Genomic DNA, 13,863 nt, shown 5'->3' with positions numbered 1-13,863 from the left:
AGGGAGATGAAACAGAAGAGTGGAAGAACTATTGAAGTTGAAATAATCAATTTTAATGCCTAAAATTAGATTTTATGGCCCATGGTACTGCTGAAAGCTGCATGCAGCACAGCTTTATTTTGCATTATTCCTCAGCACACAGAATTAAAGTGCAGTAAACGTTTGGGATTTGGTACAGCACACTGTCGTAAAAAAAAAATATATAAAATCTATTTTTTGTTATTAATTGTCCTCAAAAATATGTCAGTCTGGGGGCAGTTTGCATTTGACCAAGAAAAATACAAGATCCAATTGGGATCCAAATTATCAAGTTGTAAAAGAAACTTTCTTCCTGTCCAGTCCTATATACCACATCAACATATGCATGTCTCCCTGTGGCTACCTGTTAGTTTCCTGGCTCTTTCTCCAAAATAGAACAATCACCCTTTCCTTCCAGCTTGCTGGTCTTAGCTCAGTTGAATTCTTTCCTTCATTGCTTCAAAGCATCCTGCAGATCTGGCAGTGTCTGCTATTGGTTGATCTGTGAGTGCTGCAACCCAGGAGAGTAGAGTATTTACTAACAGCACACTATGAAAACCTGACCAGAGATCTGCAAAGACCCAACCTGCAGAGTCTTTTGATGGTAGTGGTAGTTGAGATGGGCCAACAGCAGAAAGGAGACAGTCTGAAAAAGGTAAAAAAATGGCTATCAGAAGACCAAGAGAGAAGGCTAACATATATCAATGAGTGCTGTAGTGCTATCACAGTTTGATCCTAAAACACTATTCAGAGGTGTTTGGAGAAACAGAACATCTGAAGATCTCTACCTGCCCCAGAAAACTTAGATGGAAGTAGCAGCATGTGGGCTGAGGGGTCAAACTGGGAATGCAAAGTATTCAACATACCTAGAACATGTTGTGTATATTGTAGTGACTGCAATACTTCGGCCATGCTGGATCTGCTATGCTTATATCATGCAATTAATCTGCATGTATATAGGTGACCTGGTCTGGACATCAGTTCTCACTTTGGCCAGGCTGTCAGAGGTCCAGAAACACTGGATACATGGCCACATTCCTCTTCTGTTCATTGGAAAAACTTTCTAAGTGAAAACAGAAGTCAAGTCTAATAGAAGAGATGGTTGCTCTACCTCTGAATCTTGAGAACTGTGATCCAATTAGTTTAGTATATATTTCATTTTTTAATAACCATTTTCTCTATTATCAGAGTATCTTTCTACATAACTTCATCAACTGTCTTGCCCAAAGAGATCTAAAGGAAAAATACATGAAAATAATCTTTACCATCTTTGTGAAGCGGCAATCAAAAAGGTCAAACAAATCAGCTGGCTATAAACTATGACATTTACTGTCAATCAAGAGTAAATGCATCATATTGCAGAAGAAAATAATGCAACGTGACTCACAGGAAAATATAAATGCATCTGGGTGATACAAACTTCAGTTGACATTACAGTACTTTACAGTAAAAAGCCTTTATTTTCTTTTCCTTTCCTTTCCTTTCTTTTCCTTTCTTTTCTTTTCTACAGTGACATCTCGAAATACACTGCCAGTTACTTTTAATCTCTACAAGGAACAAGAAGATTCAGACCTCTGCTCTCATCATTAGCCAGGAAGATCACAAACTCATGTTGGTTATTCAGCTCTGAAGACACCACTGATATCTGCTATGGCCACTCTTCAGCCATTGAATAGCTGTGGAACATTTTGCTAGTTCAAGTACTACCTGTACAGTAAACCAAGCCCTAAAGTCTCCACATGTTCAAGTGCACAACACTCCATTCAAGCAGTTTTACTTATAAAGAGACACTGAGATTAGTGACACTGTTGACACTTTAGCACAAGTCTGGTTGTGGGGGAAGAGACAAAGGTTCCTGGCACGTCAGATCATCTTCTCTTCTAAACAGGAACTGCCAGACACGATGGAGTATAGATCTTGACTAGTTCATCCCAAGCACAGTCCACCACCTACAAAGCAAACAGAATCAATTTAGATCCTTCACAAGTGTCATTTTGACAAAAACCACAGGGAACTTAATTCATATTGTGGATTTAATACCAGTTGGTACTCTGACTTAAAGTGCTTCAAAATTATACAATAACTAAATTTGTTTAGTTTTGTTTTTTTTAAACTTTACTGAGAAACATGAAAATTAACAACCTCCTATTTTTTATACTCCCCATGAGGAAAGCAGGGAAACCTTTGGGTTTCAACTGATTGTTCCAAATAGGCAAAAGAATATAACTGAAAATTAAAGAAGGACACATGAAAGTCCAGACCTTGCCATCCTTGTTTCTTCTCTTTATAGAGTCTTAGGATCCTTTTACCATAATATCTAAACATTTCATGACCATATCTGAACAACCTTCTTATACTTGCAGATACAGAGATTTGTTATAGACATTTTCCTAATGTCTAGTGCTGAGGAAAAAAAAAAAAAAAGTTCAACAAAATTATACAGGAAGTTTCCAGAAGAATTAAGCCAGAATTTCAATCTCATGCTTGATAAGCTATGAGCTCACTGTCTATTGTTGAGAAGAAAGATGTGTATTTGCTGAGCATTGTGATTTGGAGGCTATGGTTTTGCTTCAAGCACTACCTAGACCACCACCAATCTGATAAGAAGTGGTGCTACTTGTAGGAAAGGCATGTTATAAATACAGTGACTGATCAGAGTATAATTGAAACTTTCCTGAATCCAATGTCACAAGCTCTATCCTAGATGAAGGCTTGAACTTAAAACCAGAAGATTAACCTAGGTCTATAGTGTTTAAAGATTTTAATAACTAACAAGATCAAAAGGGAAAAGACTACAGAATGCTTTAGGTTTGAAAATTAATTGAAAATGAACTTTAGAGTCTGTAACAAAGTGGAAGGGTGTCATGGGGTGGCTTTACTTTTAAGATAGCTTTGGGAGCTAAGGAAGTTGAAGCTGCTGGTGGCTGATGGGAGTCTTTCCTCCCGACCAATTATCGGTCATTTCTAAGAATTGACAGCAGATTTGACCATTTAAAAGTGAATTCAACCTGTGAACACCTCCTTAAGATATAAAGTCAGAGCACTCTTGAGCTTTTTTGTTTCCTGGCTGTGAAAGGTAGCAGAGCTCCAGCTGGCCTCCCGTTCCCTGCCTGGCCATGCGGCCTGGGCTGGGGCTGGGCTGGGCCCAGCAGCTCCCAGCCAGGAGATGGGGCCTGCGGGGCTTGCTCCGGGCTCTGGCCGGGCCAGGCCGGTCCCTGCCTCGGCTGCAGTTTTTGTTGTGTCTGAATTCACCAGAGACTGCCGAGTAAAGAGAGGAAAAAAAGCTCTTGACCTGCGGCAGGCTGAGACAGCGACCACACTCTCCAGAGCAGCCATGAAGAATCTTCCATCGCAGACAGCTCCAGCTGCTGCTCCGGCAGAGATCACAGAACCATCTACAAACCCTGGGCAAGATTTTAACCCTTTCATTACCCAGATGAGACTTGCAGATTAATCCTTTTATCCAGAGAGAGAAAAAGAGAGTAATCAACATGTAAAGAGACTTTATAAACTATCAGAGACAGTAAAGAAAAGAATTAAGCTTCAGAAAAGGTAGAGAATAAGGAGATGCTTTATAAGCTGAAATATTTTTCTGTTAAAGCTATGGAGATGGACAATAAGGTCCTGAAAAAACTCCTTTAATTCATGATAGAGTATATAGGGAGGAATAGAGTGTTCAAAGTGTGGATTTTGAGTAAAAAGTAGAGTAATTGTAATACAGTGAAGTGCTGGAACAGAGTGAAGCGAAGATTTGAAGCCTTGGGGGGGCAATGAGAAAACTGTTTTCTAGTGGAGCTCACAGAGACAGATAAAGAAGACTTTTGCCTTTGAATAACTCATCCTTAAAATGACATCCCTAGACTCATGGCCCATATACACCTCAGAGTAATGTGAAATGGGAGGAGTGAGCTCTGATGACAGGATTTCTGGGCAGCTGACATCAGGGAAATAGAAAACTATAACAGAAATAGTTTTCTTGTGAGAAACTCCATAGATTAACAGAAAGAGACTTCTGTTTCTCTACAAAGACCAATGAAAAGACTGTAGCAGGAATTGGGACTGTTTTAAACACCAAAGTTCCAAAGTTTTTGTCTCTGTTGTCATGTGAACAAGAGAATGGTGGGTAGTAGGGGATAAAAAGGGTTTTCTGGAAGTTTATTCTGGTGTTCTTATTCTTGTAGTTTGTTAACTTTCTTTATTCCTTTTTAAGTTTTAAGCCTGTTTTGCTCTTGCTCTAATCCATATCTCACAGCAAGAAATAAGTAATTTTTTTAGTTACTGGTTTAAAACCATGACAAAGGGTTAACCATACTGACAATTACTCAAAAAGATGACTTACCATATATATTCACAACATATTGTGGGAGACAAGAACTAAGGCAAACAGAAGAAGAAAGAAGAGAGCTAAAGAGAAAAAGCTGTTGAGGTCCACAAATGTCAGCCAGCCTAGATGAACCCATATTGCATTATCTTTACAATGTCATTTCCAGTTGGGATCACAAAAGATACAGTATTGGATCCTCTGCACAACAAGCTTCCTTCTGCTGCAAACTGCAATTCCTGTTCTCTTCTAGAGCCAGAATGAACAGCTGCACAGTAAAAATTTGGAAATCCAACTACAGTATTTGATTTCAGACTATAATTAGCCCATTTTGTGTTTACTATACTGCACTATTATTCATTTTTATTGCTTCCTTAGCTGGTTCTACTTAGTTATTTGAAGTGCTTTCCATATACGTCTAAATGGGTCAAAAAAACTCTTGACAATATGTCTGTCTATTCATACGACATAATAGAGCTTTCTGTAGCATAATGTTCTGCTGCATTGCAGTCTCTCAAATCATACCAAAAAGAAAATTTGAGTTTTCCACTAAATGCTGTGTAGAAGCTGGCAATCACATAAACTGCAGGTTTTTTACTATTCTCCACAGCTACGGATCAATGCTCTATAGGCAATACTTTCTATTCTTGTAAAGAAACAAGAAACAAAAATAACATTTGGAAAAAATCCCATGGGAATTCCCACGTGTTATCAATGTAATTAGCATCCCTGAAATCACCTCTGAACAAATATAGTTACAGAACCATTTAATCTAGCAACACTAAAAATAAACAGGGGATATTAAAAGAGTTTGAAAAGGATCACTTGAGATAAGTTGCCCAACTTATTGACTTAATGATATCACATGAAAGGAGAAAACAGCCAGCCGACAAGAGGAAAACAAAAGCTACAGTAAGTAACAGTGAATCAAGTTCTCCTGTGCAGCAGCAAGTCTATAATGGAATACTGATACCAGAAACCTTGATGAAAATACACATGTGAAGTACAGCAAACAAGTATCTATGGGAAACTGGGACACTGCAGCATGGCAGAACATTAAAAAATGAAATAGCATCTCCATTTCTCCATACTTTCTCCAAAATACAGCCAAGACTGTCAGAGAAAGGGGCCAACTGTAAGCCAAGAGTGCAGCAGCCAGCATTCATTGATGGAGGGTGCCACGTGCCCCTTTGCAGTAGCTCAGAGATTGTCACTGCCTCAAATACAAACAACTAAGATGAATCCTAAGATAAAGACTTGTTCATGAAGCAGCTGCATCAGTTTACAAAATGTCTCTTCTCACATTTTGCCTTTTATCTTGTGACCTGTCTTATACAGTGGTCGTACAACAGTTGTGTGCCTTTCCCCAGAAGAGGAGAACATGGGATATTGAATGTAAGTGCTTTAAAAGTATTTAGAAATCTCATTTCTCATGTGACATATGACCATTTTTAATACATACTTCAAAGCATTTTAGCCTTTTTTAAAAAATAAACTAAATGCTACTTAAATATTAAAATAGAGGTAGAAATTTCATTGGGATGAAGGCTCATCCAGCACACCACAGTAAATAAATATAACATACAAAAAGGGTCAAGTTCCTAGAGTTTATATTTTGATCAAAGAGATGATGTTACTGACAGGTGAAGAAAATCCTCCTGTGGTGGGATGAAGACAAAGGAAAACTGAAAATGGACTCACACTTTATTTGCACACCTGGTAAAAGTCCCTGCCATTAGGAGCATGAAGGGATGGCAGTCTGTCCTCCTGTAAAATATGTCTGCTGTCTCAGGGACAAATTTTACTCAGAGATTCAAACAAATCTCACTGGTTTCTGTTTTTAGAGGATGCATGGGGTTTTTTGTTTTTTTTTCAAAGTGACATGCCAGCAGAGCAGAGGACGGTTTATTTCAGTTGCAAATAACTATATAAATTGCAATATCCTTATAATATTGATTATTTTGCATGGCATGTTTTGTATGTCATGCAACTTTCATTATCATTTATGAATACTCTTGTAACTGTAGAATGCAACTTTTAGCTATTGAACTGCAGGGAAAAGCATAATAATTAGAGCTTAATGGTAAAACATGAATATTTTTCGTTGCACTGACTGGTAAGCTACATCAAGAAATAACGCAAATAGAAGAAGCATTCTAAGCCTGGTAATTTTCATTGTAACTAAAGCTATATGGAACAAAGGCAGTCTAACAAAATGACATTTATTAATTGTCTTTAAGGCTTTTATTTCAGTAGCAAAGTTGCAGTAGCAGCACATACACTAAAGGTACTATACTGTTATTACTGCAGAATAAATATCATGCCAATTTATCTGCCAGCAAAGTCACATAAACAAATACAAAAAATGGGGATCATTGTATTTCTCTTCACAAAAAGCCAAAAAGCAAGCAAGCAATCAAAAAACTGCAATCATCCCAGAAAGCTAATTGCTTGACTAGAAAATCATGGTTCCACTCAGCTAAAACAGCTATGCTGTATTTTATTGAAATGTTTATCCTTGTCCCAGAGTATAACAATGTTTTCCACCAACTGATTTAATACTGACATCCATTCATTTATCAGAGCCATTTCCATTGACTCACTAACTGATTTACTACTTTGACAGGCACTCTGTTTCCTATTCATCACAATCATCTTGCCTTGCAATAGACTTAGACCTTTTCCAGCACCCGAGGGCAATCCATTCAGTCTAGTGCAATTACCTGCATGACATTCTGCCTCTTTACTGTTCAGAAGAAGCAAGAGAACAAGAGAAAACTCCCAAGTTAGCCACCAACTTTTTTTATTCAGTACTTGAAGGCACAATAAATCTGCAAGCCCTAATCAAGATTAAATATATTCAAAAGAACAACTAAAAACTTAAGAGTTCAATTACCCTTTATGAAAGGGTTTAATCAGAACAAAGTACAGCCTTCTCTAGATTAATATCTCCAGAACTATCTTGGTGCCACTGAGTTTCCAGAGTGCTCATAATGAATCACATGATAATACATAAATGTGCCTGAGAGAGACCCATTTCTCAGCTTCTCCCCATCCCATTTTCAAATGAAACCAGTCTTTTTTTTTTTTTTTCTGTAGAAGAGTCAGAAGAAAAAAAAATCTGTTCTTGACTCCCATTAGTTGTGTTTCCCTTCCTCTTTTAGTTTCTTATCTTCTGTGTCTTCTCAAACAGAATTTAATGGTCTATATCATTATTACGTATTTTTGAAGGATCCCGAACATCCTCTAAGCTTGTGGGATTGAGATTAATTGAAGATAAAGCAAGCTATTAGGTTTGCTACTCATCAAATTATTTTCACAGGTGAACATTGAAGCTAATTGGTCAAGTGCATAATGGATCATGCATGAGTTTAAATTCATTCAATATTTATTTTCTTCTAGAAAATCTGGACCATTACTGTGGCCTGTTTGGTTAGCAGTTGCCAGAGTGAACTGCATAATGCCAACCTTTACATGTGAGTGAAAGTGATGGGAGTTTGCAAATAAAAGTTTTTATTTTCAATGCAGTTCACTGCAATGGTGCAGTAACACCAATTTTTTTTTTAAATTTAATTTTGAAAAAACACACCTTCATTCAATTATTATTTCCAGTAAAGACAAAATGAAACAAACCCTGGAGCAGAACTTCTTATAAAGATCTAGGTTCAAATTAGAGTTATCAGAAACAGATGCTCCAAATGCTGCTTAAAAAATCTGTTTCTTTCTCAAGGGAATAAAGAGATAAAAGACTTGAGGGGCATTATTTTTCACATTGCAAAGATATGTCACAAAGAACTGATCTAAGAAGCCAAGAGCTGCTCATCATTTTTTCTGTCGCTCTGACATGGGCAATGGGAAGATGACTTGGAAGTCACGCCACACATTCCTAAATGCAAGTCTTCTAAGTGTGCTTTCATCAGTAAGTTGTGAAGGAAATGGAGATGTGAGTTGCAGGTTAGAAAAAAATCCTTGAAATCTCCAGAGATTTGGTAGCAATTCCTCTGTACTTTAAAAATTAGAAGAAAGACATCACCTCAGTCTTCTAAGAACTGGCTTAATTGGTATTTTTAAGTTCTGTAGAAGATACATAGGAAATGCAAAATGCCTTTCTGTGCTGATACTGACCCTGGTGACCCCAAATCCAATCAATTTACATCAGTGAAACTGTTTTCTAATGACCCTATCTGACCTTCAAATTTATCCTTCAGCTCAGAGTTAAGTTCAGTTCCTTCTTTTTGGGATCTAACCACAAATAATCAGAAGACAAACAGTATTTTCAGTAACAGCTGCAAAATCCTGCTGTCTTCCACAGAGCACAATTCAATGCAATTCAATGTCTTCTACTAGTGAAATTCACTGGGACTTCTCGAACATTTACTGGTCACTAACAGAATCCACTACACTGAGTAAAAGATGGGGCTCACAGAAGCAGCAAGTATTTGTAAGCCACTGCACCAAATAAAATGCACAAGCAACACATTTACTAAATAAGAAAGCACTGCCTCCCATCCTTCCAAGTACTTCAGCATCAAAATTGATTTTCCTCTCCAAACACTTGCAGCTTTTACTAAATTGTGATGCTTGACAGAAACCTTTCCAAACCAAGAGACTTTTGCTGATAATGGCAAATAGTGGCCATTACTCATGAGTGCCTAGCTTTGACTTACACAGTGAAAGTTTAATTTTCACAGTTTGGGAAAGACATACAGTAAGTACCAGTAAGGAATATCTCTTTTTAGCCCCTCCAACTCAGTAAGGTGTTCAGATTGGATTAACACTTGCAGCTGGTGAAATTTGATATTTTGTGGAAAAAATCCACTCTGAAATTAGGTTAGTAGATTCTTTTTATCTCAAAGAATCAAAGAAACTGCATAACTTTAGTAGCATCCTAGAGAAGGACCATAAGGAGAGACTAAAATGAAACACAGATAGTGTTATAATTACAGCAGTGGGATAGCCACAACAGCTGGGTGGAAGCTATCAGGTCCTTAGTAATTAAGTGTAAGGGATAAGAGCAAGCGATCAAAATAATAAAACTGAGAATGTCTGTTTTTCTGTACATTTCCACAAGACGTAACTCCACTTTTATATGGAACAATCAACATTTCTGGGCCTCTTGAGCATCCACAATTAATTTAAATGAACAGCAAAATACTTAGCCAAACAGCCTTACTAAAGGCATCATCTGCATTTATATTTGACTATACTGGTTAAGCCAACTTCTGCAGCCCCTCCTGTCCCTTCTGCTTCCTGTGTTGGCACAGCTAATGCAGCACACTGCAAAAGCTGCACAAAAAAAAACAAGGAGCAGAATAAACCTGCACACCAAAACTTGACAATGACCAAATATCTCCCCATAAAGCTGGACAAATTTAGAACTAGATTTCAAGTTACTTTCAGGGCATGCAGGTCAAGTGTATATAGTTTGGTCATGGCCTCCCTCCAGCTAGTAAGAAATTAAATTAAAATTTCAGTGGTGCAGGACACCATCATGGGATCATGGGTTTCATGAGATCAACAGACCAATGCAGGCACCTCTTCTCAACTCTGCCACTGGCCAGGTGCAAGGAAGGAGTAGACTGTGGCTTGGCAGAACATGCTGGTGACACCCTGCAGCTTTAGGGAGAGTGGAAATTCAGGAAGGCCAAATCACAAGACCAGTGTGACACTGAGCACAAGAGCTATGGGTATCACACTGCTACTATCACTGTCTCCATAATATGGGGTGTTTTGTGTGTGTTATGGTTTAATCCTCATCAGCAACTGAGTACCATGCTACTGCTCACTCACCCCAACCCCATGTGGGATGGGGAGGAGAACTGGGAAAATAAGGAGGTGCAGCCAGAACGTTGGAGAAAACAAATTTCCTCTCAAACTTGTTGACAGAAACAGCTATTTACACAGACAGCTGCCCTTTTGTAGTGCAATTATGATCCAAACACAATCACAGTAGAAGCAAATCCTCAGTGATCACACTTAGTTGTACTGTGTTGTACACAAATTATTCTAAAACCTAGACTTCAGCATGCATTCAGATAAAAAATTATTTTGAACTAGAGAACTGATACTTGGTTCATTCTCATTTGGAGCTGAACATTTTTAATTTTTAATTTCCAAAGGAAGCACCTCAGCACTGTACATTGTGGAGTCCTATTCTGATCTGGCATGTCGCAGATTTCTAATCTGCTTTTCTCATACCAAGTGCTCTAAGCCACTACACCACTTGCCATCACTCCCACTGAAAATTACGTATCCTTGCAGTTTAGGAATGTCATTGTTCATAGCACAGAAGTGTAGAGAAATGGAAAGATTCCTCTCCTGTTCCCATGAGACACTTAATCCTGTTCTCAGCAGCACAACAGAAAGCCTGACTCAATGGAAATCATTAATTTATACTTTCCACTGGCTGCGTTACAGAGTTCAGAACAGATATGAGGTATAGCCAAAAAAGATTTTCAGGCAAAATTCAGAGTGCCAGGTTTTTTTACATTTGTGTTAGGCAAAATTGTTTTAGAACTGCAACAGAAAGGGCTGGGTATCTTTTTGTCCATGATTTAAAGACATTCATGATACATGTGTATTTTCTATTCTTTATATACTTATAAATTTCAGAATCAAGATAAGAATAAATATTTCAGAATAAAGATATATAATTTCAGAATCAAGATAAGAAGGAAAAGTTTATAGGATCCGTACTTTTATCTGTGTCATTAATGAATTGCCTGAAGATATTTAAAATTAATTCATGATTCCCATATGGCATTTAACCTACAACAGAAAAAAAAGGCTGTTTTTATATAAAGCTGCATAAATAACACCAAAGGAATTTACTTACAGCATTTAAACATGAATGTAAACACAGCAAAATCCCAGGAAGAGATGGCTTAAAGGCGTATGATTTTTTCATTCATCAGAACATTTACAGATCACATACAGGGGAAGTAAATATCAGCAGAGAAGTAAGAAATCCAGTGAGCTGCAGAGCACAACTCCACTACATGGTCTAGCATTACCAGCCCCAAGCAAGGAAGAGTTTATAGCTGATTGCCATTTTTTAATCTCCACATACATCTTATATCTATCTAGTGTGTATACAAGGAAGCAAACTTTATCCGGTTTTCCTATCACTAAACTTTGGAAAGAACTATCTGGTTTGAAAAACTGCATCTTCTTAATGTTGCTGACAGGGTAGAGATTTGCTCATTTCTTAATAGTATACGCTATCACAAATGTAAAAGATTTTTGGTGCTTAGGGTCTTGTCACTGTTCTCATGTGTGCCAAGGCTACTTTGGCTGAAAGCTGGCATTGGGAATATTTTCTCCTGGAAAACATGCCTGGCAAACTCTCACATCAGCACTTGCAGTTTAATAGAGAAATACCCTGAATATAATGAGGATCATTTCTGTTAATGCTTTGCACTGCTAAATGCACATTTTTCTACGCACCTAAAAGTTTGTTAACTCAAATTTCTATGAATCTGACACTAACATTATGGTGGGAAAAAAACTCTCAAACCAAACAACATCTGATTTTTAAAATTCAAAGCTTTCAAAAAACACCTACTTATTCTATCTGTATTAGAGATAAATATCTATCTATATTAGAGATAAAACTCTTATTTCAAAAAATAGAGGCAGACAATCCAAAATAGATACTACAATATTCAATTAAGCACAAAGGAGTTAACTGTTTCATCTAGCTAATACTAGTAGGTCTCTTCACATTCCTTATGACCAGATTTTTTTTCCACATGTTGCCTCCTTTAGCACAAGAACTAGATTGCCTGCATGTAGCAACTCTCTGCCTGTGGGTTCTGTTCAAAGCTCAATCAGTTCTATAGGAATATCTTGTAATTCCGAGATCACTAGCTACTTAATCACAATTCTATTCTGAACACTTTCAATAGTGCAGATAATTTTTTCCTTGACATGTAAAAAGCACTTCAAAAATGCTGAAGTTCATTGTTCAAAGCCAAAAAAAACATAATCTGTCTAGACAACAAAAGATATCTTTAAGAATGAAAGCAAAGGTTAATGACCAGAATGGTACTTAATTTGAGTATAAATGAATAGCTTGTCCATTATAAATAAAATACCCTACATTCTCCCTGGATCCTTCTCTTTCTCCCCAGAGGAGAGAAGCAGTTCAATTCTGAAATCGTAACTCCTTATAAAGCACACTGTGAAAATCACAAATCATGCAAATAAATAAATGAAGAAAACAAATAATGGAGCTCATCATCAGATTGATAAAGGACAGACATAAAGACAACCTACATATTGGGAACAGCAGCATAAAATTTAAGCAAATAATCTTTGTTGGATGGATGCAGAAGACAGGGAAAGCCTCCAAGGGCTCATACATTGCTCATGAAGCAACTATTCAGCAGGTGTTCACAGAATCATAGAATGGTTTGGGCTGGAAGGGAACTTAAAGATCATCTAGTTCAAACCCTCCCTGACACGCACAAGGACACCATTCACTAGACCAGGTTATCTGGCCTTGAACACTTCCATCCACAACTCTGTTCCAGTGTCTCATCATCCTCACAGTAAAGAATTTCTTCCTTATACCTATCAATGATCTTTCAGTTTGAAGCCATTACCCCTTGTCCTACCAATATATGTCCTTGTAAAAAGTTCCTCTCCGGCTCTCTCAAAGGATCTGTTTAAGTACTGGAAGACAGCTACAAGGTCTCCCTGGAGCCTTGTCTTTTCCAGGCTAAACAATCCCAACTCTCTCAGCCTGTCTTCGTAAGAGATTTGCTTTAGCCCTCTGATCATTTTCATGGCCTTTCTCTGGACTCATTCCAACAGGTCCATGTCCTGCTCAGAGCTGAACAAAGTATATTCAAGGTGGTATCTCATGGTATTCCTTTAAAAGCGGGGGTTACGTTTCCCTTGTGTTCACTCTTTAACTTAGTGAGAGTTAAATTTTATCACATATTTTTAAACTTCTTTAAAAAAAACACAATTCACAATTTGCATTGCTGTGATATCCAACCCTCAGAATACATTAAATCAACTCAATGGAAAAAAACAGAGGAATATCAAAGCTGTTGCAAATGCCAAACTTCTGTCTGGAATGCACATTGGCACTCAGTAAATATGGATATGTACCCCAGATTTATAGATTTTGTGCACCAAGTCCAAAATCAGACTTGTAGAATTTCTGTGTGGAAAAAAAGATACCTGAATGCACAAATGTCCTAGTGTTGATGGGTATGCACACCATCATTTTCCCCTTTTCAACATAAAAGTGCATGTGCACTTTTTTTTCAATTCATTATCTACCATGAAGCAATGGGCTTATAGTCAAAGTAATCGCATCCTCAATACAAAATGAAAGAAAAAATATTCTCTTTTCATTCAGATCACATGCAAACCCACACCAGCTTCATGGAAAACTGAACTGGGCTCAGCACACGCACTGCTGTGGGACTGTGAAGCCCTAAATGCACTGCGCTATGCCTGCTGCTCCCTCTGGACCCAGTGGAACCAAATCACATCCATGCAGTCACTCA

General features: G+C 37.7%; 1 protein-coding gene across 2 annotated transcripts in view; it reads right to left on the bottom strand.

Moving 5' to 3' along the window:
* Window positions 1-1,325: 1,325 nt before the first annotated feature.
* The window catches only part of PEX7 (peroxisomal biogenesis factor 7), a 43,055-nt gene continuing 30,517 nt past the window's right edge, over window positions 1,326-13,863 (bottom strand). For both annotated transcript variants that reach the window (XM_088053797.1, XM_005518469.3), the window contains exon 10: window positions 1,326-1,967. In XM_088053797.1, coding sequence (XP_087909923.1) covers window positions 1,899-1,967 — 69 coding nt within the window. In that variant the 3' untranslated portion in view covers window positions 1,326-1,898. The remainder of the gene's footprint in view (window positions 1,968-13,863) is intronic.

The sequence above is a fragment of the Pseudopodoces humilis genome, chromosome 3 (genome assembly GCF_049639895.1).
Source record: "Pseudopodoces humilis isolate 2021_Gansu_Grassland_sample_001 chromosome 3, ASM4963989v1, whole genome shotgun sequence".
NCBI lineage: Eukaryota > Metazoa > Chordata > Aves > Passeriformes > Paridae > Pseudopodoces > Pseudopodoces humilis.
The sequence above is the reverse complement of the archived record's forward strand: the minus strand, read 5'-3'. Positions and strand labels throughout refer to the sequence as shown.